At 43.6% G+C, this 27854-nt stretch overlaps 3 protein-coding genes across 10 annotated transcripts; 1 reads left to right on the top strand and 2 right to left on the bottom strand.

Moving 5' to 3' along the window:
* Positions 1-796: 796 nt before the first annotated feature.
* LOC112251146 (multifunctional protein ADE2-like) lies at positions 797-10775 on the bottom strand. Of its 4 annotated transcripts, XM_024421922.1 has the most exons (15): positions 10349-10775; positions 9524-10015; positions 9357-9410; positions 8718-9242; positions 7961-8032; positions 7350-7498; positions 5416-5452; positions 5051-5248; positions 4211-4389; positions 3824-4003; positions 3576-3689; positions 3343-3426; positions 2258-2438; positions 1254-1412; positions 797-1136 (listed from the first exon to the last, which is right to left on the bottom strand). In XM_024421922.1, exons 1-15 carry the CDS (start codon positions 10758-10760, stop codon positions 970-972), a joined length of 3003 nt encoding a protein of 1000 aa, XP_024277690.1. In that variant the 5' UTR covers positions 10761-10775; the 3' UTR covers positions 797-969. The 4 variants fall into 4 exon arrangements, with proteins under 4 accessions (XP_024277690.1, XP_024277693.1, XP_024277694.1 ...); XM_024421925.2 differs by lacking the exons at positions 7350-7498; positions 7961-8032; positions 8718-9242; ... (1 more) ...; positions 9524-10015; positions 10349-10775 and adding exons at positions 5549-5608; positions 5681-5814; XM_024421926.2 differs by lacking the exons at positions 7350-7498; positions 7961-8032; positions 8718-9242; ... (1 more) ...; positions 9524-10015; positions 10349-10775 and adding an exon at positions 5681-5822.
* Positions 6086-15869, top strand: LOC112251147 (amidophosphoribosyltransferase-like). Of its 2 annotated transcripts, none has more exons than XM_024421928.2 (11): positions 6086-6218; positions 11185-11251; positions 11620-11826; positions 11932-12044; positions 12145-12290; positions 13896-13968; positions 14062-14213; positions 14386-14513; positions 14627-14848; positions 15114-15234; positions 15324-15869. In XM_024421928.2, the coding sequence occupies exons 1-11, from the start codon at positions 6088-6090 to the stop codon at positions 15494-15496; spliced, it is 1533 nt and encodes a 510-aa protein (XP_024277696.1). In that variant the 5' UTR covers positions 6086-6087; the 3' UTR covers positions 15497-15869. The 2 variants fall into 2 exon arrangements, with proteins under 2 accessions (XP_024277696.1, XP_024277695.1); XM_024421927.2 differs by having other exon boundaries at positions 12145-12320.
* Positions 15870-20262: 4393 nt separating this feature from the next.
* LOC112251144 lies at positions 20263-26629 on the bottom strand. 4 transcript variants are annotated; one of them, XM_024421920.2, is made up of 11 exons: positions 26213-26629; positions 25674-25731; positions 25400-25458; positions 25245-25278; positions 24993-25039; positions 23642-23705; positions 22531-22655; positions 20956-22269; positions 20822-20858; positions 20682-20727; positions 20264-20575 (listed from the first exon to the last, which is right to left on the bottom strand). In XM_024421920.2, the coding sequence occupies exons 1-11, from the start codon at positions 26288-26290 to the stop codon at positions 20545-20547; spliced, it is 1893 nt and encodes a 630-aa protein (XP_024277688.1). In that variant the 5' UTR covers positions 26291-26629; the 3' UTR covers positions 20264-20544. The 4 variants fall into 4 exon arrangements, with proteins under 4 accessions (XP_024277689.1, XP_024277688.1, XP_024277686.1 ...); XM_024421919.2 differs by having other exon boundaries at positions 20265-20575; positions 22339-22655; XM_024421918.2 differs by having other exon boundaries at positions 20956-22655.
* Between the last annotated feature and the right edge of the window lie 1225 nt (positions 26630-27854).

Genomic DNA, 27854 nt, shown 5'->3' with positions numbered 1-27854 from the left:
AGTAAAAATCGTCCGTCCTCAGTTGCAACACTGACTACCGAGTTCCTGCCTCTGGAAGCAACGTCAGCAAAATAATTGTTCGTCGGGAGCTTCATGAATTGGGTTTCCATGGCCAAGCAGCCCCACACAAGCCTAAGATCGCCAAGCGTCAGCTGGAGCTGACATTGGACAAAATGCGTTCTCTGGAGTGATGAATCACACTTCACCATCTGGCAGTCCGACAGACAAATCTGGGTTTGGCAGATTACAGGAGAACACTACCTGCCCCAGTGCATAGTGGCAACTGTAAAGTTTGGTGGAGGACAAATAGTCTGTGGCTGTGAAATTCTAGACGATTCTGTGTTTCCAACATTGTGGCAATAGTTTGCGGAAGGCCCTTTCCTGTTTAAGCATGTCAATGCCCAGTGAACAAAGCGAGGTCCATACAGAAATGGTTTGTCGAGATTGGTGTAGAAGAACTTGACTGGCCTGCAGAGCCCTGACCTCAAAGCAATCGAACACCTTTGGGATGAATTGGAACGCCAACTGCAAGCCAGGCCTAATCGGCCAACATCAGTGCCAAACCTCACTAATGCTCGTGGCTAAATGGAAGCAAATCCCTGCAGCAATGTTCCAACATCTCGTGGAAAGCATTCCCAGAAGAATGGAGGCTGTTATAGCAGCAAAGGGGGGAACCAACTCCATATTAATGACCATGATTTTGGAATTAGATGTTCGACGAGCAGGTGTCCACATACCTTTAGTCATGTAGTGTATACTGTATATGAAATAGAAAAACATAGCAATCTAAAACAGATGTTTATACACATGAATCACTTTATTAAGGGAATGATTAGAGAAATGTGTTGTAGGGCTGATTTTACATGGTAAATATTTCATTAGACATGACACAGCCAAGCAGTGACCCTTCACAATGCCCATCTTAGAGAGCTCTGGCAGGGTTTGGAATGGTACAGTACAGGTGGCTCCTTACAGGCTACAGGCCTGCAGCTTCTTGTCAGCCTGCTTCAGAGACACCCAGGTGTTGAGCATGGAGGCCCGCAGTTTGGACCACACCAGGTGGTCACTGAGCCCAAAGATCTGAGCTGCAAACTGGGCTGCAGCGTCAGGGGAGAGGACTGTGGAGCAGCCAAGACCTTTGGGAGAGAGGAGCAGTCAGGGTTAGGGTAAACACACAGATTCATTTAAAGGAGAATAACCATACATTACTGTACACACACAGCAAGACAGACCACATGGAGGGATGTACTCACCGCTGGGCATGCGAAGAGATGACCAGATGTCCTGTGCCCCCCAGTCAGGGGTGATAGGAGGGCAATTGATGACTGGGTAGGCGGTGTTTCCTGACATCACTGGACCAAGGCCATTGCTTCTGCCCGCCACAGCCACAAACACAGTTGGTACTCCGTCTCCTGGGAAAATACTGCACATTAGCCCACCCATACAGAAGAGTAAAATGTATAATGTTTTATATTAGATAGGCATTATTTTAGCCAGTATACTGCACAGTTACTCCACATACCGAGCCATTATTCAAAATGTATGTACCACATAATCTTCCACTTTCAATAAACATAAGCAGGCAACGGCTTGTACAATCTATGTAGAGAGGGGTAGCTATGTTCTTGTTTTTCTGTCCACCCACACCAAACGCGATCAGGACACGCAGGTTGAAATATCAAAACCAACTCAGAACCAATTATATTCATTTAGGGACAGGTCAAAAGGCATTAAACATTTAGGGCAATTTAGCTAGCTTGCTGTTGCCAACTAATTTGCCCTATTTAGCTAGCTAGCTAATTTGTCCTGAAATGCACAAGGTTTCTCTACTCTGACAATTAGTCCACAGAAAATGGTCAACCGAATTCATTTCTCGTCATCTCCCCTCCTTACTTCAGGCTTCTTTTTCTTCTTTGGACTTTATATGGCGATTGGCAACCAACTTTAATAAGGTGCATTACCACAACCGACCTCCGTTCATCTTTCAATCTCCCACGTGCGTATATACTCCTAAATTCCAACGAGGAGATGGGAGAGGCAGGACTTGGAGCACATTGAGCATCACAAATAGAACTTCTATTTTAGCACCTGGCAATGCAGATGCTTGTTGGCATGCGCGAGCAGTGTGTGTGTAATGATCGAATATCATGTAGGTGTACATTTATTTTGCAACACTCGCACATGCAACACAAGCGGAATGGTCAGTATGTTAGGGGTTGCCAGTAAGGTTAGGGCTATAAGGCTGAGCTCAGCCCACCTTCGTATTCAGCTTTGATGCGAAGAGTCTCGTCTGGTCCTTTGTGTGCAGAGGTGACTCGGAGGACACAGTGGATTCCGTAGGAGCCACAGGCCTTCCTGATCTTCTCACAGTGGGCTAGGTCAGAGGTGGAGCCCATCAGAACCACCACTCTGCCACAGGCCTTGGGCTCCAGCAGAAGCTAGGGACACACAGACACCCCGTCAGTCTCTACTGAATGCCAGACCTAAACTATTTCACTATGGGCTGTACTTGTGTCATGTGACAGATTAAAACAAACTGGGTTAAATTGACAGAGGTTGTGAGGGAGTATGCAAATCTGAGATTACTCGGGTTGATCAAAGACTGGTCACAAAAAGGTTGAGCTATTTTAAATGCTGGGATTCACGTGAGAGTCGCATAATGTCTAGGTTATAACACTGGAATGGACCTCAATTAACAGACAAGTTCATGTTAAACTACCTGGGCCCAGATTCACAAATTTCTTAACTGCCATTTTTTCCCCTAACAAGAGATTTAAGTTACTATTCTTCAAAAAGGTTATGTATTTACATTTCACCTTAGAAATTAGATTATTGAAAATAAAGTTATTGGAAATGTTGTTAATTCCAAGATAGCTAAACCCTTGTCTTAAACTCAGGGCAGTGAGATAAAAAGCTCATGAAAGCAATTGTTTAATTCACAAACTTAATCTGAAAGTTTCAGTATTGATCATTTTAAACCCAAGAACATGTTTTAGAATAGTAATCTCAGTAAGAAATAAGATAACTATTTTAGCTAGCAATGGCAATCATGTTGCATAGCAACACACATCTTAAAGACATTTAAGAAGTTTGTATGAAAATCATTAATTCTTAAAATATTGAGGAATTGCACTTACGAAGTTCTTATTTTTTCTTCTTAAGAATCTTTAAGTCTTTGCGTAAGAAGTGTTTTGTAAATCTGGGCCCTGATCCTCTATCATTACGGTATGTTGATTCAAAACAAACTACTGGCTGTCGTCCTGATAAGAGATACAGCTAGTCAGCTCCTGTTATTTTAGGCTAAAGGGCACCGGACTAGTGGGATACACAAAGCTAGCCTACCTTCACTCTTTCAGAGACCCACTCAAAGTTTTTCTTCACCATCTGCATGGCCTCAGTAGTCACCTCCTTCAGGTCCCGGTACACCTGCAGAGAAGAGGACACAGGTTTATACTACAGTTAACATGGTAGAACTCAAAATCTGAGGTGGTTAAATTATGGCAACATTAGCATTTTTCCATAAAGGGAAGGCAGGATAGCAGCATTGGACAGAGCTATGCAGCAGACCATCTCACCTGTTTGTCTTTCTGCTGACTCCGATCTCCCGCAGGCCACAGCCTCCAGGAATCATTGTCAATCACATCAGCAAGCACAATTTCTTTGGTGTGCACATTCACACCAAACTCAATCTGTCAAACAGTCAGAGAAATGCATGTTAATTAATGGGAAGACATTCAATTCAAAACTTCCAGAACTAAGAGCAAAACAATGGTCCACTTCATTACCCCCCCTGACCATCTGAGGGTGGTGCTGAGCCACATACCTTCATGTCCACCAGTGTGCAGTTCTGGGTGGCCCAGGCCCTCTCCAGAACCTCAAAGATGGCAACAGTGCTGCGGTTCATGATGTCCACCTCACAGCGGCCGATGTTGAGCCCAGCCAGAGAGAACTTAGTCTCCAGCAGCTGCTCCTCCGACCACTGAGGGTCATTGTTGGCATCATCCTAAGACAAACAAATATTAACCAAGATTTCAGATAACGATGTAAACTGTAGAACACGGAAATATTTGTATGAAGATTGATGATGGATGAAGCACCTAACTTGCAATGTTTTCACTTGAGCGGAAAATGAATGTGTGCAAATTAAGCAGGGAGATTGGATTATCAGAGAGACTTTCTCTGCTGGGCATGATTGGACAGATACAAACACCTTGAAGAACATCTCCATTTTCAGAGGGGAGAACCTGTAGCCCTCCTTGACGCCTGGGTTCCTCTTCAGGAAGGATCCAGTAGCCACCCGCCGGCAGACCCACTCAATGGGGATCATCTCACAGTGGGCCGCCACGAACGCAGTCTCCGACTGCTGCCTTACAAAGGCTGTCTTAATGCCTGAGGTATAAAAAGAACACGAGGACTTATTCAGCCATTGGTGATTAAACAGCACCACTACTACAGCTGTGAAGGAAGCCAATTATCAGTAATTCAGGGAAGCCATTGTCTTAGATGAAGGGGAGAAAAGGGGGCTGGGGTGGTTCACATTCTGTTTGATTAACAGAAGCATGTTCCGAGTCACAAGGAATTCATTTCCACGGTTTTAGCTTACATCATGAGGGACACACTGGATGCAATTACCCCCATTTCTTTTTAAATTGTTGTGATATGGAGAGTCATTTCTTAACAGGGAGTGTTTAATAATGGACTACCGTGATCTCAAGGTCAAAATACAGGAATGCAACATGACCTGGATACCCAGGACAGCCCCCACTGTGGTCAGTTAGACAGAACACTCACTAATCATAGCTGTTTGTTTGCATTCTAGCCTGTGGACAAATGCACTCATGAACGTTGGCACACCCAGACAATACACATATACACATACACACACACACACATTACCATAAAGCTTTAAAATTGATTACAGAATATTATGAATATATGGAGGAGGGCACATCTAAACTAGTTATCACACTCACCGACACATAACCAAACTAATCAATAACAAACTACAATCATGAATGATAATTGAAAACACTGTAGCCAGAAGACTCACCCGCTTCCTGCAGTAGCTTGAAAACACAGCTCGTGGTTCTGTTTGCTATCGCGGCCTTACCCTCCATCTGGTCCTTCCTCACCGCATTCCCGGCCGTGATTTGGTCCTTGGACTGGACCAGAACATGGCCTGGCTCATCCACGAGCTCGAATATCTGCTTGGTCTTTCCCTCATTTAGTTTCTGTCCAAGTTTCAGCACTTTAACAGAAAGTAGAAAAACATCAGTACGAAATCGACGGTGAAACACTTATTTACGGAAACGCGGGTTTACAGTGGGAATCCAATTATATTGCCACTCCGACTTGATGCTGTTTGCAACTGAAGAAAAATATGTTGTACAAGTTTTATTTTACATGAAAGCATACCTGATGCAGGTGCCATGTTGGTAGATAATCTGAAAACCTGAAAAATAAAGCAAGTAAAGTTAAATTAAATCAACAGTGTGGGAAATGTACACCAAAAATATCTTACTTTCATCTATAATTCTCGCCACTTTACCTGCAACTCGTGGATTCAGCGCAGAAAGAGAAATGTGCTGCAGGAGTTACGACTGATTTTCTGAATCCAGAAAAGCCAATTACAATTTAGTATTGATTCAGGAATAACCAATTATAGTAATGTAGGCCTCACCGCGTGGGGAAAACTTTTTTTTCTTCCGCTGCTCACCCCAACATATCAGATCATCCCAAAGACATAGTTGTAAAATAGGTGTCTTTGATTTTTTTTACTTAGTATCTGTTGAATACTTTCAAATAAATCTAATAACTTTATCACCAAAAAACATAGGGTGAATGACTACATATCGGTTCTCAGTCAAAGTCCTAATCGATATGAGTTTGTATTACTTTCGCAATTTGACACGGAGTACTCCGTCTGTTGTCAGGGACGTCAATGAAGTTCCCCATTTTGTATCCCTGTAGGTTGAGCCCGTTCGTTAAGCCGTAGCTCTGTTGTCAACACGTGGCCAGTGTTTGAAGCGTGGAGATAGATACACGCTGTGTGAAGTAGACAAGCACCGGAGGACCAGGAATTTAAGAATGAGCGAGTTCGAAGAATCTGGCATCGGAGAAGAGTGCGGAGTTTTCGGCTGTGTTGCCGCAGGAGAATGGCCAACACAACTAGAAGTTGCCCAAGTGTTAACTTTGGGACTTGTCGCGCTACAACATAGGTGAGTTGATGTTTTCTAGGTAGCTAATTTAAATAGCGTCGTTAACTTTTGTATAGCCATCCGCTAATCACAAATTCCCACTATCTTGCCCATAATTGATTAGCTATACTGCTATAATGGTTACAACTTTCATCACTTAAAAAATGCATTGTAGTTTGCAATGTCTCAAAACAACGTGGAGGTGTGACGTCAACGTTCCACATTGCTTTTCAACTTTTTTATTTATTTAACTAGGCAAGTCAGTTAAGAACAAATTCTTATTTTCAATGACGGCCTGGGAACAGTGTTAACTGTCTGTTTGTTCGGGGGCTAGAACGACAGATTTGTACCTTGTCAGCTCGGGGGTTTGAACTTGCAACCTTCCGGTTACTAGTCCAATGCTCAAACCACTAGGCTTCCCTGCCGCCCCAACTTCAAATCAAATCAAATCAAATTTTATTTGTCACATACACATGGTTAGCAGATGTTAATGCGAGTGTAGCGAAATGCTTGTGCTTCTAGTTCCGACAATGCAGTAATAACGAGCAAGTAATCTAACTAACAATTCCAAAAAAAACTACTGTCATACACAGTGTAAGGGGATAAAGAATATGTACATAAGGATATATGAATGAGTGATGGTACAGAGCAGCATAGGCAAGATACAGTAGATGATATCGAGTACAGTATATACATATGAGATAAGTATGTAAACCAAGTGGCATAGTTAAAGTGGCTAGTGATACATGTATTACATAAGGATGCAGTCGATGATATAGAGTACAGTATCAGCGTATGCATATGAGATGAACAATGTAGGGTAAGTAACATTATATAAGGTAGCATTGTTTAAAGTGGCTAGTGATATATTTACATCATTTCCCATCGATTCCCATGATTAAAGTGGCTGGAGTAGAGTCAGTGTCAACTTTGTACATTGTGTTACGTTGTTTTCCGTTAAAGTATGGCGATCTCTGGACTTCTTTGGATTCCAGACTGCTACATTTCTCCAATGCAGACTCCACTCAATATCTTTCTTAAAGGTATTGTGTGCCACAACTTTCAGACACATTTACTCATATTATATACAACAGTCAACTGGTTACAATTATGTTAACATCATTTATAACATTCGGACGTGATTAGGCCTACCTGTTTTTGTCGGACATAAGCTGCCATTGAGTAGACTGAGTTGATCTCTGTAATGGGAATGTTTTGTTCCTCCTCCAATTTGCACTGGAAATCAATACTCTCAGCACAGCTGCTCCCAGTATCATTTTTCTTCACAATTCTACAGGTTTCTAAAGAAAACAAGGATTCAAAAGGGCTAATACATGAGAGATTGAGTTGAGGGGTTAAATGCCTTCATCATTGATTCATCAATCACTTTTGTGTAGAAGTCTGATTCTTGACCTTGGTCCTCTCAAGTTGATTGTGCTGATGTGTTCTGAGAAAACATTTCAAAATGTATACTAAAGAATGTGCAGATTGCAATCTTATTGTTCTGTGTTTTGAGCACATGGATACACTGAATTCAAATTGCAGTTTTGTAAAGAAGGCTAGTGTTTTTGCACATTCTCAGCAGTTTTGACTCCTCTCACCAGCCCACTCTCCCATGATTAGATCAGGACTCTTATTGGTAAGTCACAGGACTGACTCACAGTCACACGTCCATCATTATTCTGTTACTGAGCCTTTGGTCGCGAGTGGATTTAAAAATGCGATGAGACATAATTGTGGAAGGAGGAGGTACAATTTCAAACCTTGAATCAATGCTTTCCTTTTCAGTCCTCTTTTTGCAGTCAGATCCTGTCTTTTATCGGTATCAGAATTGTCTGGAAGGAACACAGAGGCATGCAACATCACTAATGCACAATTTCATAACTTATTTTCCCCAACCAGGTTCTACTGGCTCAAAACTACCAGCATTGGGGCTGATATCGTTTATTTTTTTATGTTATAGTTTAGCTTGTTATAGGCAACAAAAGATGTGGGATATGTCTGAAGATGTAATGGCTTGCGTTGGAGTGTCTGCTATATTTTTTTTATGGTCACCACTAAACTGCAGCTATGAAGGAAGCCAATTATCAGTCAATCAGGGAAGCCATTGTCTTAGATGAAAGGGGGCTGGGGTGGGTCACGTTCTGTTTGATTAACAGAAGCATGTTCCGAGTCACAAGGAATTCATTTCCACGGTTTTAGCTTACATCATGAGGGACACATTGGATGCAGTTACCCCCATTTCTTTTTAAATTGTTGTGATATGGAGAGTCATTTCTTAACAGGGAGTGTTTAATAATGGACTACCGTGATCTCAAGGTCAAAATACAGGAATGCAACATGACCTGGATACCCAGGACAGCCCCCACTGTGGTCAGTTAGACAGAACACTCACTAATCATAGCTGTTTGTTTGCATTCTAGCCTGTGGACAAATGCATTTAGTGGTGACTTTTATATAGTCACCACTAAATGATTTGGAGTGACCTTAGGTTGCTCTACAAAGGAGTCACTTTCTTACCTGTGTGTGTTTGTTTGTCCTCATTCTTTGGGATAACCTCATAGCTTTGAGCTGTGTAAGAGTTAACTGGACAAGTCATGGCATCTGTGTCATCCTCAAACCCCATCATGGCCCCAGCCAAAATGGCGCCAGCCTCTGCTTGTTCCTCATATCCCATGGCAGGTCCACTATCCGACCTGGTCAAAATGGCATCCACCTCATCATAGAACCTCATGAGACGGCGTGGGTCTGTGCTGTCAGCCCTGCCCCTCTGTAGGGAGCGATACAGGTACTTGAGGTTCTTGTATTTGGTGTGACACTGCTTCCAGTCGCGCTCCACCCCCTGCTGCAGAAGCCGGCAGGAGATCTGCACAAAGATATCCCTCTTCCTGGTGGAGCTCTCCAGCTGCCTGCACACACCCTCCTCCGACCACACCTGGATCAGAGCATGCACCTCCTGGTCACTCCAGTTCCGGCCTGTGTCAGACACCGTTACCACGTGGAACTGCTCGGAGCTAGATTGATCCAATGGTGATAGATGGACTCCTAGGATGGGAGACAGAATGTAGAATAGAGTGAGCATAAGCAATTATGCCAAGCCCATGTACTGCACAGCATTTCAGAAGGCTTTTCTGCTATAGGTTATTTGATTATACATACCTGATTCCCTTTGGTTTTGGTCTGTGTCTAGCTCATAATCGTCACTGTTGTCATCTGAAAGATGCATTGTTCTAGAAATGTTAAAAGTAGGTCTAAGCAATGTATTCATTCAGTATGTCATCACCAGCTATAAACTTGTAGTATTATTTTTTTTGTTAAAATCTCACCATCGTCTATCTCAATGACCAGGTCTCCTTCAGGTTCTTTAGACTGAGTCTTGCCTTCCAGAAGGCCCAGCCGCCCAGCTCCCTGGTCCCCTTCAGGTCCTCTCTGCATATCCTGGCACCCTTCAAATCCCCTGTCCAGCACTATGGCCTCTACCTCATCAAAGAACTTCATGTACCTTCCTGGGCCACTTCCACTGCTGCCTGCAGCGTCCTGGGCACTCTTGGCTGTCTTGTACTCATACTTGAGGTTCTTGTATTTAGTGCGGCATTGTTTCCAGTTGCGCACCACTCCGAAGCCCCTATGCATGCAGCGGGCCATCTCCTGGAAGATGGCCTTGTTGCGTAACGTTCCTTTGAGGCGTTGGCGGACGTGGCGGTCAGACCAGACAGAAAGCAGAGCTCGCACCTCCTCATCTGTCCAATGGCGGCCCCCCTCAGGGCCCAAGTATTGGGCATAAGGGAGAGCCTCGTGAAGAATCTGACACAGGCCTCCTAAACAAACACACATGCATTTTTAAAGGAATGTCAATCAGGGGGTCCATTTTTGATATTGTCTGTTACTGATACTCTGGTTTATTTAGATTCAGTGTAACCCTTTTTCTTGGCTAATGGTATGTGACTCCAGTTATGTCTGAGTCAACATTTCTGCCATGAAGCGGCCTCTTTATCTAAATGAGGGATACCTCAAAGATTATGCTAATTAGACTACTTTTGTGTATACTAAACATCTTCCGATTTTATTCTATTGTAAATTAGTCTATAAAAGTCCAGTGTGTCAGCATTATACTATTTTTTTTTTCTCAGCCAGTACACTGTTCCAGTTACCTTCCTGTATTATGACTGAGGAAGAGTGAGCCTCTTTCTCACTGGTAAGATCCTCCTTTTCCTCCCAGTCACTTTGGTTCATTTGGGTGTCCATCATGGCTGCTTCCCCCTGGCTGTAGTTGATGGATGTGCCTGGCTGTTCAGCCTTCCTGCCCTGAAGTCCCAGCCTCCTGCACTGGGCCTGGCATTCCCTCCAGCCACGCAGCACGCTCAGCCTTTTCAGCTGCTCTGAGATGCATTCAAATGTGGCTCTACTGCATACACCTGAATGCTGAGCTGCTCCCAGCTCCCCCCACACTGACAGAAGAGCCAGCACCTCCGTTTCCCTCCACTGCCCTGCTGCACCTGTCTCCTCCAACTCTAGAATCTCCTCCTCTTCACCTCCTCTTTGTCTCCCTGCTCCTTTCTCCATGTTTGAGCTGACCTGGAAATGCTTCTTTCTCTCCCAGCCCCCCTTCCTCTGGTGCCTGGTTCCCAAGGCAACCAGGCAGTTAAGCTGAGAGGAACGCCCACCAAATCAAAGCAGCCTCACTACTGGCTTAAGCTGTGTGGTGTGGGGGAGGAACGGATGGACTGTAATCCGAGAAGCAGCTTGGCAAATTGGCTGAGGCTGCAGTGCAAGGCCACTCCATATAAGGCAACTCCACTGCAGATACACCTACCCCATAATTTTTCCTCTGTTCTAAAACACTTCTCCTTTACCAAACCGGTTAAATCTGCCCTAAGACAGTATACATACAGAAAAGCTAGCCTCAAACATGTTGCATCAAGCAAATTGTCTTAAGACTAGAACCTAAATGTTATTCAAGCAATTTATTTGTCTTTGTTTAATTTAGGGGTCAGGAAAGTGCTGGAATCGTCACAAGTAATGGAGTCAACCCACCAACGTACAACACCCTCAAGGTAAAAATGTGTGACATACAGAACCATTCAGTACGAAAACATGAAAGAGAAACATGGCTATAATCACTCATTCCAGATAATGATGATGATAACTCAACATCTTTTCAGTGTCCTCAAAACTAAGCACAATACCACCACTTTTCCCCCAAAACACATTAACATGTCAACTAAAGTCTCAGACGGGGAGGGAACCTGCTGTACAGAAATAAGACAACAGTTATGTCATCACGTTAAAGCTTTACTAATCACATTTTGGCTACAATTTGTATTTATTTTTATGAATATGCACAAGCTTTTAGTTCAGTATGTGTGTCCAAGATGTCTGCATGTGTTATTGTTCTGATTTGGTATGTCGCTTCCCTTCACAGGGGATGGGGTTAGTGAACAATGCCTTTCCACCTGAGGACCTTCTGAAGCTGCGCTATGGTAACCTGGGCATCGGGCACACACGCTACTCCACAACGGGCATCTCTGAGCTGCAGAACTGCCAGCCCTTTGTAGTGGACACACTGCACGGCAAGATAGCTGTGGCACACAACGGGGAGCTGGTCAATGCAGCCGCACTGCGTAAAAAGGTGGGCCATGCTGTCATATGCAATGACTGTGTGTGCATTTGTTTATATTGTAGTTGATTATTGTGTATTTGTGTATAAGCATACATAACTGTGTGTATATGGCAGGTGATGCGTCACGGTGTGGGTCTCTCCACCAGCTCAGACAGTGAGCTCATCACCCAGCTGCTGGCTCTGACTCCGCCCATGGAGGAGCTGGATGCCCCTGACTGGGTGGCCAGGTCCATACTATGGCCTTCTAATCCATTCCAATAATACCCCATTTCTTTTATGCCCTGTAAAGATCATCATCTTGATTGATTGTTATTCTTTCTATTGCAGGATAAAGAACCTGATGCATGAGACCCCTACATCCTACTCACTGCTGGTGATGTACACAGATGTGATCTATGCTATCCGTGACCCGTACGGAAACAGACCGCTCAGCATCGGACGCCTCGTCCCCATTTCTAAACTACACACTGCAGGTGTTTTTGGTGCTTCCTTAGCACTGCATGGTATTTGTGTGTCTTTGTCATGTGTATTTTTGATTTAACTCATCTACGAGCAGAGTTACTAATCTATGTAAAGTTAGTCAAATATATTGGCACACCAAATTATGATTCAGGCATTTTTTTGACTAAAGTGAAAATTCTAAATTGTATTTCTTTGGTCCTGTGCAATTTGTAAATCAAAAAAATACTTGTGTGAACACAAAGTTTAAAAAATATATATAAATAAGTCATATTATTTAGAAGAAATAGTGAGTCGTGCAAGTGTGCCAATATATTTGACCGCAACAATATACAGCTCTGGAAAAAAGAGACCACTGCAAAATTCAGTTTCTCTGCTTTTATTATTTATAGGTATGTGTTTGGGTAAAATGAACATTTTTGTTTTATTCTATAAACTACTGACAACATTTCTCCCAAATAAAAATATTGTAATTTAAAGCTTTAATTTTCAGAAAACAACTGGTCAAAATAAGCAAAAAGATGCAGTGTTGTCAGACCTCGAATAATTTAAAGAAAATAAGTTCATATTCATTTTTAAACAACACAATACTAATGTTTTAACTTAGGAAGAGTTCAGAAATCAATATTTGGTGGAATAACCCTGATTTTAAACAAAATAAATGTACCCCCTTTTTCTCCCCAATTTTCGTGGTATCCAACTCCAGCACGGACTCGGGAGAGGCGAAAGTCGAGAGCCATGCGTCCTCCGAAACACAACCCAAGCCGCACTGCTTCTTAACACAGCACGCTTCCAACCCGGAAGCCAGCCGCACCAATGTGTCGGAGGAAACACCGCACACGTGGTCAGCGTGCACTGCGCCAGGCCCGCCACAGGAGTCGTTAGTGCGCCATGAGACAAGGATATCCCTGCCAGCCAAACCCTCCCTAACCCGGACGATGCTAGGCCAATTGTTCGTCGCCCCATGGGCCTCCCCGTCGCGGCTGGCTGCGACAGAGCCTGGACTCGAACCCAGCCACCCGGGAGGCCCCATAACCCTGATTTTCAATCACAGCTTTCATGTGTCTTGGCATGCCCTCCACCAGTCTTTCACATTGATGTTGGGTGACTTTATGCCACACCCGGCGCAAAAATTCAAGCAGCTCGGCTTTGATGGCTTGTGACCATCCATCTTCCTCTTGATCACATTCCAGAGGTTTTCAATGGGGTTCAGGTCTGGAGATTGGGCTGGCCATGACAGGGTCTTGATCTGGTAGTCCTCCATCCACACCTTGATTGACCTGGCTGTGTGGCTTGGAGCATTGTCCTGCTGGAAGCATTTTCCTGCTGGGAAAACCAATGTTAATTGAAATGCATTCCAGGTGACTACCTCATGAAGCTGGTTGATAGAATGCCAATAATGTGCAACGCTGCCATCAAGGCAAAGGGTGGCTACTTTGAAGAATCTCATGTGAAATGTTTTTATTTGTTTAACTTTTTGTTGTTGTTGGTTACTACATGATTCCATATGTGTTATTACAAACCCTTGAATGGGTAGGTGTGTCCAAACTTTTGACTGGTACTGTATATAAAATTGAGAGGATGGATGATTGACAAGGACATATTGTGTCCTCTGTCAGGTGCTGGCGAGGGAGACACAGAGGGTTGGGTGGTGTCATCAGAGTCTTGCAGCTTCCAGTCAATCGGTGCCAAGTGAGCTCTCATCACCAGTGACCAACCTCTTGTTGCCATGGCAGCATGTGGTCCTGTGGCTCACAAGCTTCTCTCTCTCCGTCTGTTCCTTAGGTACTACAGAGAGGTGATGCCTGGAGAGATAGTCCAGATCTCAAAACACGGTGTGAAGTCCCTAAGCATCGTCCCTCGCCCCGAGGGAGACCTCCCTGCCTTTTGCATCTTTGAATATGTTTACTTTGCCAGACCAGACTCCATATTTGAAGGTAGGCATAGATAGTAGTTGTCCTGGCTAATAACACAAAAACGTTTTAAGTTGTAGTACTGAGTTAGTGAGAGTAGTAAATAGTTTGGCTGGGAGGTTACAGCACATTACTTGCTTTTTAGCTGATGCCAGACTAGCTATAGTTTCCTCAGTGTTTCCACCTGGTGTTGCAGGTCAGATGGTGTACACAGTCAGGCAGCGCTGTGGACGGCAGCTAGCCATTGAGGCCCCTACAGAGGCAGACGTGGTCAGCACTGTGCCTGAGTCTGCTACTCCTGCTGCACTGGGATACGCAGAGCAGGTGAGTCGTGGCACCTATTGAATGTTGATAGCAATAGGGTGCATATTCTGACTCGTGCATATTCATACAATATTCTAGGCTTCAGTTTGTACTCTTCTGTTCCATCTCTGCAGTCAGGACTGCCGTACGTAGAGGTTCTGTGTAAGAATCGCTACGTTGGGAGGACATTTATTCAACCAAACACACGCCTCAGGCAGTTGGGGGTGGCCAAGAAGTTTGGTGCACTGACAGACAACTTTGCAGGCAAGCGGGTGGTGCTTGTTGATGATTCCATCGTCAGGGGCAACACCATCGCCCCCATAATCAAGTTGTTGAAGGAAGCAGGAGCCACAGAGGTGAGTGGCCCAGAGTTGATCATTATCAGTCCTGCTCTTAATATCAATTATACAGCATGTTAGTCTCTCTCTCCTGTTTATAATGGTTGATTACTCAAGTTATAGTTAAGTTTTATTAGTCTTATGTATGTGATACGCATGGTATACATCGTCCAATGAAATGCTTACTTGCAGGTTCCTTCTCGACAATGAAAGACGACATCGGGTCTCACATTGTCTGTCTGTAATGACCACTCATTTTGGTTGCTGACCTCCCCTCCCATAGGTCCACATCCGCGTTGCCTCCCCACCCATCAGGTTCCCCTGCTACATGGGCATCAACATCCCCACAAAAGAGGAGCTCATTGCTAACAGGCCAGAGTTTAAGGACATTGCTGGCTACATTGGTGAGATTCGGAATACTTATTATTCAATGTACTTATTATTCGACATGTGTGTGGTCCAGATCTTAAAACGATGTTGTTCTGTAATGTAGGTGCCACCAGCGTGCAGTATCTGTCAGTGGAGGGCCTGGTGTCAGCGGTGCAGGGGGGAATCCCCTCCCTCCAGAAGGATGAGCGGATCAGCACCAACACCAAGGCCAGCAGGAGAGTGGGCTACTGCACCGCCTGCCTCACAGGCAAATACCCTGTGGAACTGGAGTGGTGACCGCTGACCCCAACCACAACCACTATCTTGACCACACTACTGCTGTTATTGTACTTAACCTAATGTCTAAAGTGTGAACCTTAACCATACTCTAACCAAGAAAGTGCCTCTTGGAGCCTACTTGGTCACAGTATGGGTGCCTAGGGCACGGCCTCACCTTGACAAGTAAACACAGAATTGCTGTAGCTACTAAATTTTTCCTGAAAGCTGTTACGGTTTGAGTGGTGCCTGGCCTGCTTTGGTCTGAAACCATTGGGCCTTGATGCTTCCACTCTGGCAACACAATAACCTTATGCACGTCAATGTGTTACATTTCAACCCAGCCTTCTCATTCCACATAATATTCCATTGTTATTAAAAACTAGCATTCTGACTCCTTTCTCTCATTGGAGAGATTAGTTACAAGTGGCCGTATCAGCTGTAAGACGCACAACTTCAAACCAAAAACATTATGTGAAAACAACTTGCTTCCATTTAATTTAGCCTTAAACCTCTACTAAATTGACCTGCAAATGTATTTTGCTTATATCCTGTATACAAAGTGGTTGAATCCTGTTTCCCTACTTTCAGACTAATCACTGTCCCTCCTGTAAAGTGCATACTACACTGAACAAATATAAATGCAACAATTTCAAATATTTTACTGAGTTAGAGTTCATAAGGAAATCTTCAATTGGAATAAAATCATTAGGCCCTAATCTATGGATTTCACATGACTGGGAATACAGATATGCATCTGTTGGTCACAGATACCTATCCTTTGCATAGAGTTGATCAGGCTGTTGATTGAGGCCTGGCGAATGTTGTCCCACTCATCAATGACTGTGTAAAGTTGATGGTTATTGACAGGAACACGCCGTCGTACACATCGACCCAGAGCATCCCAAACATGCTCAATGGGTGACTTGTCTGGTGATTATGCAGGCCATGGAATAATGTATAGGCCATTTTCAGCTTCCAGGAATTGTGTACAGATCCCTGCGACATGGGACTGCATTATCATGCTAAAATGAGTTGTTGGCAGCGGATGAATGGCACAACGGGCCTCAGGATCTCATTCAAATTGTCATCGATAAAATGCAATCATGTTCGTTTTCCATAGCTTATGCCTACCCATACTATAACCCCGACCATAAAACACTTAGTTCACAATGTTGACATCCGCAAACCGTTCGCCCACACACCATACTGTGCCATCGGCCCGGTACAATTGAAACCAGGATTCATCTGTGAAGAGCACACTTCTCCAGCATACCAGTGGCCATTGAAAGTGAGGATTTTCCCACGGAAGCCAGTTATGATGCTGAACTGCACTCACGTCAAGACCCTGGTGAGGACGCGCTTGCAGATGAGCTTCCCTGAAATGGTTTCTGACAGTTTGTGAGGACGTTTTTCAGTTGTGCAAACCCAGTTACATCAGCTGTCCTGGTGGCTCATCTCCGACCATCCTGCAGGTGAAGTAGCCGGATGTGGAGGTCTTGGGCTGGCATGGTTACACGTGGTCTGCAATTGGATGTACTGCCAAAATCTCTAAACCGCTGGTGGCAGCTTACGGTAGATAAATTAACATTCAATTTCTAGGATCTTTTATTTCACCTCATAAAACATGGGAACAACACTTTACATGTTGCATTTATATTTTTGTTCCATGTAGATTGAAAGACTGAACATTTAATTTGTTAATTGTGCTTTAATTTTCCACATCGTGATAAACAATTCATGAATATGTAAGAAAACAAAAGCAATTAATATAAAATACTTTTGAAAACCTTGTATTTTTTTATTACAATTTAAGTCATTCAGTATTTATTATGCACTCAGTTATGAAACACCCATGGCAGTTATAACATCTATAGGAAATTCAATATACACTGCTCAAAAAAAGAAAGGGAACACTTAAACAACACAATGTAACTCCAAATCAATCACACTTCTGTGAAATCAAACTGTCCACTTAGGAAGCAACACTGATTGACAATAAATTTCACATGCTGTTGTGCAAATGGAATAGACAACAGGTGGAAATTATAGGCAATTAGCAAGACACCCCCAATAAAGGAGTGGTTCTGCAGGTGGTGACCACAGACCACTTCTCAGTCCCTATGCTTCCTGGCTGATGTTTTGGTCACTTTTGAATGCTGGCGGTGCTTTCACTCTAGTGGTAGCATGAGACTGAGTCTACAACCCACACAAGTGGCTCAGGTAGTGCTGCTCATCCAGGATGGCACATCAATGCGAGCTGTGGCAAGAAGGTTTGCTGTGTCTGTCAGCATAGTGTCCAGAGTATGGAGGAGCTACCAGGAGACAGGCCAGTACATCAGGAGACGTGGAGGCCGTAGGAGGGCAACAACCCAGCAGCAGGACCGCTACCTCCGCCTTTGTGCAAGGAGGAGCACTGCCAGAGCCCTGCAAAATGACCTCCAGCAGGCCTCAAACGGTCAGAAACAGACTCCATGAGGGAGGTATGAGGGCCCGACGTCCACAGGTGGGGGTTGTGCTTACAGCCCAACACCGTGCAGGACGTTTGGCATTTGCCAGAGAACACCAAGATTGGCAAATTCGCCACTGGCGCCCTGTGCTCTTCACAGATGAAAGCAGGTTACTGAGCACATGTGACAAACATCACAGAGTCTGGAGACACCGTGGAGAACATTCTGCTGCCTGCAACATCCTCCAGCATGACCAGTTTGGCGGTGGGTCAGTCATGGTGTGGCATTTCTTTGGGGGGGGCCGCACAGCCCTCCATGTGCTCGCCAGAGGTAGCCTGACTGCCATTAGGTACCGAGATGAGATCCTCAGACCCCTTGTGAGACCATATGCTGGTGCGGTTGGCCCTGGGTTCCTCCTAATGCAAGACAATGCTAGACCTCATGTGGCTGGAGTGTGTCAGCAGTTCCTGCAAGAGGAAGGCATTGACGCTATGGACTGGCCCGCCCGTTCCCCAGACCTGAATCCAATCCAATTGAGCACATCTGGGACATCATGTCTCGCTCCATCCACCAACGCCACGTTGTACCACAGACTGTGCAGGAGTTGGCGGATGCTTTAGTCCAGGTCTGGGAGAAGATCCCTCAGGAGACCATCCGCCACCTCATCAGGAGCATGCCCAGGCGTTGTAGGGAGGTCATACAGGCACGTGGAGGCCACACACACTACTGAGCCTCATTTTGACCTGTTTTAAGGACATTACATCAAAGTTGGATCAGCCTGTAGTGTGGTTGTCCACTTTAATTTTCAGTCTGACTCCAAATCCAGACCCCCATGGGTTAATAAATTTGATTTCCATTGATCATTTGTGTGATTTTGTCAGCACATTCAACTATGTCAAGAAAAAAGTATTTAATAAGAATATTTCATTCATTCACATCTAGGATGTGTTATTTTAGTGTTCCCTTTATGTTTTTGAACAGTGTATATACAGTACGAAACGTTTGGACACTACTCATTCCAGGGTTTTTATTTTTGTACTATTTTCTACATTTGGAGAATAGTAAGTGAAGACATCCAAACTATGAAATAACACATATGGAATCATGCATTAACAAAAAGTGTTAAAATATTTTTATTTATATCAAAGTAACCACACTTTGCCCTGACAGCTTCGCACACGCTGGCATTCTCTCAACCAGCTTCATGAGGTAGTCACCTGGAATGCATTTCAATTAACAGGTGTGCCTTGTTAATTTGTGGAATTTCTTTCCTTAGTTCTTTTAAGCCAGTCAGTTGTGAGATGGGTGGTATACAGAAAATAGCCCTATTTGGTAAAAGACCAAGTCCATATTATGGCAAGAACAGCTCAAATAAGCAGATAAATGACATTCCATCATTACTTTAAGACATGGTCAGTCAATACAGAAAATTAAGAACTTTGAAAGTTTCTTCAAGTGCAGTCACAAAAACGATCCAGCGCTATGATGAAACTGTCTCTGAGGACCGCCACAGGAAAGGAAGAAACAGAGTTACCTCTGCTGCAGAGGATAAGTTCATGAGTTTTCAGCTCAGAAATTTCAACACAAATAAAGTAACAGACATCTCAACTGTTCAGAGTAGACCGCGTGACTCAAGCCTTCATGGTCAAATTGCTGCAAAGTAACCACTACTAAATGGACCCAAATAAGCAGAAGAGACTTGTTTGGGCCAAGAAACACGAGCAATGGACTTTAGATTGGTGGAAACCTGTCCTTTGGTCTGATGAGTCCAAATTTTAGATTTTTGGTTCCAACCGCTGTGTCTGCGAGACACTGAGTAGGTGGACGGATGCTCTCCGCATGTGTGGTCCCCACCGTGAAGCATGGAGGAGGTGTGATGGTGCTTTGCTGGTGACTTTCAGTGATTTATTTAGAATTCAAGGCACACTTAACCAGCATTCTGCAATGATATGCCATCCCATCTGGTTTGCGCTTAGCGGGACAATTATTTGTTTTTCAACAGGACAATGACACAACACACCTCCAGGCTGTGTACAGGCTATTTGACCAAGGAGGAGAGTGATGGAGTGCTGTATCAGATGACCTGGCCTCCACAATCACCCAACCCAATTGAGATGGTTTGGGATGAGTTGAACCGCAGAGTGAAGGAAAAGCAGTCAAGAAGCTCTCAGTACATGTGGGAACTCCTTCAAGATGGTTGGAAAAACATTCCAGGTGAAGCTGGTTGAGAGAATGCCAAGAGTGCACAAAGCTGTCATCTAGGCAAAGGGTGGCTACTTTGAAGAATTTAAAATATATTTTAATTTATTTAACTGTTTTGGTTACTACATAAGTCCATATGTGTTATTTCTTAGATTTGAAAAAAATCTTCACTATTATTCTACAATGTAAAAATACAGAAAAACCATTGCACGAGTAGGTTTGTCCAAACTTTTGACTGGTACAGTATATAAAAAGACATTGCATAAACATTTCATTATAACAAATTAGTTCATGGTTATTGGGACATCCTAAGTATGTTTTCAAATGCAGATAAACAGCAGAGATGTTTTCAACTCTGGCATATAAAAAAAACTCCGGTAGAGGTGCAGGACAGGACAGCCTTTCTGTGGGTTGACATCATTTATACAGAAGCTGTCTCCTAGAGAAACTGGGGGAAAGGAGGGAGGGTGGTTAACGTGACAAACAATGAAATGCATATTTTAAATATTTAAACAATGCAGAACATATTACTTTCTGAATAAGGTCATGGTTACCTTGGCAAACAGCCACATTGCCACTCTGCCTTGACAATTGACTTTCCTGAGAGGGGAGGAATAAATTATCATCAGAACTGAATCCAAAGTGGTCAGTCAAAGATTAGACAAGTAGATTTTTTCCCTGAGACTTGACAAACCTTGATGAATTCCAACAAATCGGCTGTATTTCTCTCTCTAGACAGCAGACAGATGAAAGCAATGTTAGAAAATAAGACATACATTATAATTTCTCTTGGACTGCATGTACATTGTTTCTGTGGAAGACCCTTACCCAAGCAGGAGAGTGCTGATCAACATGCAGGCCAGACCAGGAGCCTTCAGCTTTCCTGACTGCTGCATTTGATGAGTGATGTTGGTAATGGGGGCTGTGGTGGGTATGAGCCAAACTGGCCCTGCGGGGGCTCCAGTTGTGGGAGTCACAGGAGATGTCCCACTGGTTGGAGGACAAATGGCTGCCTGATCGGTTCTGACACCTGAACATTTCTACCCTCTGGCGGAGGGATCCTGGGGAGTACGCAAAGGAGCTATCTCTGTAACGTTTGGACTCTGGGGACTGTTCTTGGACCAGCTCCCTGCGACGCTTCCTCATGACAGAGTGGTGAGGAGACAGGGCCAGGGCAGCCAGAGCAGAAGAGGAGGTTCCTCTGGTGGTCTCTGCTCTCCTCTCACAGGTACAGCAGGAGGAGGATTTGCCCTGACAGACAAGCTTGTGGTAGAGCTTCTGGAAGTCCTTGTCAATCTGCTTATCAGAGTTTCGTAAGAGACTGACAGATGAGGAGAAGGAATCCAGGGAATAGTGTCGCCGGAGCCTTGGCTGGCCTGCCCCAGACTCATGATCAGATGATGATCTAGACGATTGGAGTTTCAGCTGGGAGCGACTGCAGGAGTCCAGGTGGTGGGGCTTCCTAGGTGGCATCAGAGGCCTATGAAGAGAGGAGGGTGAAGACTCAGGGGAAGATCTGGGCTCCACAGTGTTTCTTTGATGATATCCAGCAAAGCCTGACTTGGGGCTTCTATGGTGGGCGTTAGATGCTGCACGCTGGCCGTCCCAGATCAGCAGTCTGGCTCTGTAGGGGCTCTGTGCTACTGCGGAGCGGTAGTCTGAAGACATCTCCATACAGACCACAGGGCATACCGCTGTGAAAAACCTTGGATGGGGAAATGTGGGTAGGGCACACTTCCTTAGAGATGGACTGCTCAACCCTCCTGCTGTGAAGGTGTCTTCAGATCTGGCAGGACTGAAGTCCAGGGTAGTATGTCTAACCCTGGTGGTTGGGGAAGACGGCATGGACACCATGAAGGTTTGGTTTAAGGGGGGCTCCTCCGGCTCAGGGCTCTCCTGTAGGGAGGAGTCTGCAGATGAGAGAGAAGAGGGAAGGGAGGCTACAGAGGAGGGAGGAGAGGAATCTGCAAATGAGGGAGCAGAGAGAAGGGAGGGGGCTGCAGAGGGAGGGGAGGCAGGACTGGAGCCTGCAGAGGAGAAGTCCATCACTAGAACAGGGTGAGACGGTTGTCCGTTCCCTGAATCTGTACCCTTCCTGTGGGACAGCCTCTCTGCTGGCCATTCCTGGAGGTTGACCTTGGTCTGTGGAGGAAGATGGGTGTGGGTTGTTGTCATTTTGAGGTTCAACTTTGGACTCTTGGGGTTACTCACATTCAGTATGGTGTTCTGAGGTGTTTGGAGAAAGGATTGGCCATTGTTGAGGGTAGTCTTTCTGTGAACAGGTCTGATGTTGAAGCTGCGGTTATTGAGGTTTCTGTTAGAGAACCACCTGAGCCTGTGGTACCTCCTCAAAACCCCTACAGCCACGTCGGACATATGTTGGCGCCGCCAGGCCTCTCCTACCTGGCTGACCATGCTGGGATACTGGTCCAGTAGAGTGCTACGTTGACTGCTCAGAGAGCGCTCCAGCTCCTCTGGCGCACCCCACAGGCTACTCCTAGTCCCATTCAGTTTGGAATTATCCACCACTGATGGAGGCAATATAAAGACAATTTATTAAATGAGAAATGTGTAAATGATCATAAAAAATGCTGTTGTAATTGTATTTTGTGTGTTTACTTTGACATGCTCAATATATACACTACCGTTCAAAAGTTTGGGTTCACTTAGAAATGTCCTTGTTTTTGAAAGAAAAGCACATTTTTTGTCCTTTAAAATAACATCAACTTGATCAGGAATAGAGTGTAGACATTGTTAATGTTGTAAATGAGTATTGTAGCTGGAAACGGCAGAGTTTTTATGGAATATCTACATAGGTGTACAGAGGCCCATTATCAGCAACCATCACTCCTGTGTCCCAATGGCACATTGTGTTAGCTAATCCAAGTTTATGTTAGCACAGCTAACAATTATGTTAGCACTGCTGAAAACTGTTGTCCTGATTTAAGAAACAATAAAACTTGCCATCTTTAGACTAATTGAGTATCTGGAGCATTAGCATTTGTGGGTTCGATTACAGGTTCAAAATGACCAGAAACAAAGAAAGTTATTTGTTTCTGGTCATTTTGAACCTGTAATCGAACCCACAAATGCTGATGCTCCAGATACTCAACTAGTATAAAAGGCCAGTTTAATTGATTCTTTAAATCAGAACAACAGTTTTCAGATGTGCTAACAATTGCAAAGGGGTTTTCTTATGACCAATTAGCTTTTTAAAATGATAAACATGGATTAGCTAACACAACATGCCACTGGGACACAAGGGTGATGGTTGCTGATAATGGGCCTCTGTACACCTATGTAGACATTCCATTAAAAATGAGCCATTTCCAGCTACAATAGTAATTTACAACATTAACAAGGTCTACACTTTATTTCTGATCAATTTGATGTTATTTTAAAGGACAACATTTTTGCTTTTCTTTCACAAACAAGGACATTTTTAAGTGACCCCAAACTTTTGAACAGTAGTGTCCATAAGTCACTAGGGTTAATGTTCAAATAATTTACTTACAGGGGCCAGCACCCTCATCTACACAATCATCGTCAGGATCATCCTGGTGGTATGAGATGTCCATCTGTTGATAAAACATGAGAAGTACATAAGCTAGTCAGGGTTGGGTAGGTTACTTTCTAAATGTAATCCGCTAAAGTTACCTGTCCAAAATTGTAATCAGTAATGAAATTTTTGGATTACAAACTCAGTAACAAGCCGATTACATTCAGTTACTTTTAGATTACAATCCCCTTAAGAGGCATTAGAAGAAGACAAAAATGTGTTTTTAATTGAATGAAATCTATTGCAGGATAAATCAATGTTAAAGTTTACATAGCTGGCCATATATGGATGCTCAATTTTACTTTATGGGTTGGTTATGTAGGCTTCTTCAATCTAACCAATCACTTTCTACAACATTAAATTATTTATATTAATATATTATTTATAAGTCCAAAAATGGATGTAGCAACTACAGATCGCCCCTTTAAGTCTATAAAAAGTGTGCGAGTTTGAGCGTGTGTCCATTACGCCTATGGATTTACTTTTTTTATCAACATAAATTAGACTGAGCGATAAAAGCCCAATTTTTATTCCATAGGCTGGGATCCGCACTATGCAGCTGTTGCAAGAGCGCATTTTTCACTGGCTTTCCATTGGTTTCAAAAACAATGATTGATGGGCAGCTTAAACATCTTGAATTCAACCATTATTGGGTTACAATACACATTTATATATGTGAACAGCCACCCACAATCCGTAAAGTGCAAATAGCTAAACCAGAGAGTATCAGTGCGATTTACATCAATGCGCTATGTAGATATCAATAATAAGTGATATACATATCACCGTAGATTACACCACTGCTGTCATCCTTACCTACAAGCGTTTATTCAAGTTGGATAATTTTTGGATGCCAAAAGCAGTCGCGCCATTGGAAGACATAGCTTGGACTGTAGCCTACAAAAGCCTATTCCTGCTCTTTTCACATTTGGTGTGTCATCATAGTGGTCTCTGACTTGTGGTCAGACTTGCTCAGGTGGAACAAACTTAAAACTTGCACCCTGTTTTCAATGCTGATTTGAATGTCATCGAGAAAACAGAGAAGTGTCAAAATATTTTTTTTCCGCAAGCATACTTTCTGAATTTAAAAGTAATCAAGTTCTTTTTTTTAAGTATCTGTAATCTGATTACAACAGTTTTGCTGGTATTGTAATGGATTACAGTTACCATTGAAAAATATTTTTAATACATGTAATCTGTTACTCCCCAACCATGGCTATAGTAATGTGGGCTGTTAACATCTGGTTAGACAAGTCTCCAAAAAGACAGATCTGTTCTGCCCACAATCAGCTGTCGCCATATGTACCTTGAAGTCTCTAATGATGTTCTGTGGCCTGTGTATTTCAGAAACATCTGAAATAACAAAAATTACATAAATATACGTTCAGATCAATTTAACAATTAAATTCAATCCACATCGTGGAAGTTCAGCTTTCCAGCGTGATTGAAATGTAAAGGCAATGTTCCCACTTTAGCAGAAAGTACCTTTACATTTATATTGCAGAATCTAACGCTTCAGTGCAAATCTCACAGAGAAACAATGTGTTGTAGTTCCTACCTCCTAGTGACAGCTCTGCCAGGTCAACATCACTCTAAAGAGGAGGTGGAGTTAGAGGTGTGAGTGTGATCCAGAAACGTAAGAGATTCCTCAGAAAAAGTACCAAGTGGGCCTAAAATAATTAGCTACAGTACATAACGTCATATCTTACAAACCTTTGACAATCCCAGCTTTGATAGTTCCAACTCTGACTTGACCATGCATACTCTCACCTCTTCTCCATCCAATGACAAGACATATGAAAATACAATAAACATCAGAACATTGAGCCAACTCGGTTGTGTGCAGAATTTGTACCCATTAATATAAAACTAGCTACTGTATATCGTTGTTGACAAGGCTAAACAATATGTGTAACCATAGAACATGGACACTGGAGTTTAAGAATTCTTAGCTAACTAGTGTAACCATAAACGGACTGTTGTTTACCTTGGGGTGTTATGTCCTCCAGGTTCACCTCAGTCCCATTGTCATGCAGCTTTGAATACTGTTGTCAAGGAAAATTGTAAATACTGGCACAATCTGAGGTTTCATCTGTTACAGGCCTAGTAGTAGAGTGACATTGCTTACAAGCATTTCGCTACACCCGCAATAACATCTACTAAATACGTGTATGTGACAAATAACATTTGATTTGATGAGGGGGTGCATTGCTTGTGCATTTCGCCCCGTGGCCTCAAGAGGGACAGTAAAAGAAGGCTAGTTGGCGAGAGAGACTACTAGCTCGTTACAATAATACGATTTCAAAAATGTGCTTCTCCTCTGTGCTACTACTACTTGTTGGCTAACGCTAGCTGGGTTAGAGAACATCAATAGGGTGTCTTTGCTAATATGTTTGATTATCTAACCACATCGTCAGAAGAACACTAGCTAGCTAGCTACATTTACAGTGCTAAATGCTAGCAGGCATCTGGCTAGCACGGTTAACGTTAATTATTTAGGTAACTATCAGCACATTTTCCACATACCTTTTGAACTATTCGCTCCAAAGTGTTACTGTAAATCTTGGCATTGCTCTTAAGCTTATTTTTGACCACGTCATCCATGTCGTCAGACAACGTTTTATCAATTAAACATTACAATTCAAGCACTTTATTCCCCTCATTCGTTTGGTTCTCTTCGGGCCCAAAACCGACGTTGGCAACAATGATTGGGTTTTCGAGATTAACGGACGTCGACTGCGACGTGAAAAAATTCAAATTTGCCTCAATAAAATACTAAATTATGATTGGATAGTTTACGATGTGACGCAATATTTTCAACACGCTGTCATCTTCATGCGACAAAACGTACTGTAATGAAGCCGGCAGGGAGCAAGTCTCAACCCTCGACCTTCTAGCCCGAAGTCCAGCGCGCGAACGACTTTGCCCCAAGAGCATGCTCAAGCGTCGATATACGCGCTTATAAACCCAGGGTCGTTACACTACTCCCTCCTTTCAAACAGCGCGACCTCGCGCTAGCTTGCGATTCTACGTCTTTTAGGAACGCCTCGAAATACTTTAAAGTACTACTTAAGTTGGTTTTTTGGGTATCTGTACTTTACTATTTATATTTTTGACTACTTTTACTTTTACTTCACTACATTCCTAAAGAAAATTACATACTCTTTACTCCATACATTTTCCCTGACACCCAAAAGTACTTGTTAAATTTGAATACTTAGCAAGACAGAAAATGTTCAAATGTATATACCTATCAAGAGAACATCCATGGTCATCCTCACTGCCTCTGATCTGGCGGACTCACTAAACACAAATGCTTTATTTGTAAATTATGCCTGAGTGTTGGAATGTGACCCTGGTTATTGGTTAAAAAAAACAATTTTAAAGTTTAATTGTGCCGTCTTGTTTGTTTAATAATATAAGGAATTTAAAATTATTTGTACATTTACTTTGATACTTAAGTATATTTTAGCAACTACATTTACTTTTGACACTTAAGTACAAACAAGTCAGTATCCCTTTTACATCAAGAGTTTACATATTTGTACATGTATATTTGTGTATGTCAGGAGACTTTATAGGTCAGGCAGAGGATGAAACCATCCAGGAGGACTCCAACTTCCTGTTTAGTGGAGGTGACTCACTGCAAGCCCTGCATCTCTGTGATGACATCACCACCACCGTAGGAGTGACTTCATCTGGGCTTCTGGAGGCTATCCTTCTCAGACGTCCTGTACCATGTTGCCACAGAAACACTGACTCTCCAGTTAGAGCACATCTGGACGTCCCATCCTGTGGACAAGAAACATCCAGCAGACCCTGTCTCCCCAGCACAGCCCAATAGACCGCATACAGACCCTGTCTCCCCAGCACAGCCCAATAGACCGCATACAGACCCTGTCTCCCCAGCACAGCCCAATAGACCGCGTACAGACCCTGTCTCCCCAGCACAGCCCAATAGACCACGTACAGACCCTGTCTCCCCAGCACAGCCCAATAGACCACGTACAGACCCTGTCTCCCCAGCACAGCCCAATAGACCACGTACAGACCCTGTCTCCCCAGCACAGCCCAATAGACCGCGTACAGACCCTGTCTCCCCAGCACAGCCCAATAGACCACGTACAGACCCTGTCTCCCCAGCACAGCCCAATAGACCGCGTACAGA

Source organism: Oncorhynchus tshawytscha, linkage group LG05 (genome assembly GCF_018296145.1).
Source record: "Oncorhynchus tshawytscha isolate Ot180627B linkage group LG05, Otsh_v2.0, whole genome shotgun sequence".
In the NCBI taxonomy this organism is placed as follows: domain Eukaryota; kingdom Metazoa; phylum Chordata; class Actinopteri; order Salmoniformes; family Salmonidae; genus Oncorhynchus; species Oncorhynchus tshawytscha.
Note: the sequence above shows the minus strand (reverse complement) of the source record. Positions and strands in the feature narration are given on the sequence as shown.

Coding starts and splice junctions, on each gene's coding strand:
- LOC112251144 (XM_024421918.2), bottom strand. CDS start 26,290: ATGGATGACGTGGTCAAAAATAAGCTTAAGAGCAATGCCAAGATTTAC. Junction 25,279..25,399: donor CAAAGCTGGGATTGTCAAAG/GTTTGTAAGATA, acceptor CCTCCTCTTTAG/AGTGATGTTGACCTGGCAGA. Junction 25,040..25,244: donor GGCAGAGCTGTCACTAGGAG/GTAGGAACTACA, acceptor TTGTTATTTCAG/ATGTTTCTGAAATACACAGG.
- LOC112251147 (XM_024421927.2), top strand. CDS start 6,088: ATGAGCGAGTTCGAAGAATCTGGCATCGGAGAAGAGTGCGGAGTTTTC. Junction 11,252..11,619: donor CAACGTACAACACCCTCAAG/GTAAAAATGTGT, acceptor TTCCCTTCACAG/GGGATGGGGTTAGTGAACAA. Junction 12,045..12,144: donor GCCCCTGACTGGGTGGCCAG/GTCCATACTATG, acceptor TTTCTATTGCAG/GATAAAGAACCTGATGCATG.
- LOC112251146 (XM_024421922.1), bottom strand. CDS start 10,760: ATGGAGAAAGGAGCAGGGAGACAAAGAGGAGGTGAAGAGGAGGAGATT. Junction 9,411..9,523: donor GGTCATTGAGATAGACGATG/GTGAGATTTTAA, acceptor TGCATCTTTCAG/ATGACAACAGTGACGATTAT. Junction 4,004..4,210: donor AAATGGAGATGTTCTTCAAG/GTGTTTGTATCT, acceptor TGTTTGTCTTAG/GATGATGCCAACAATGACCC.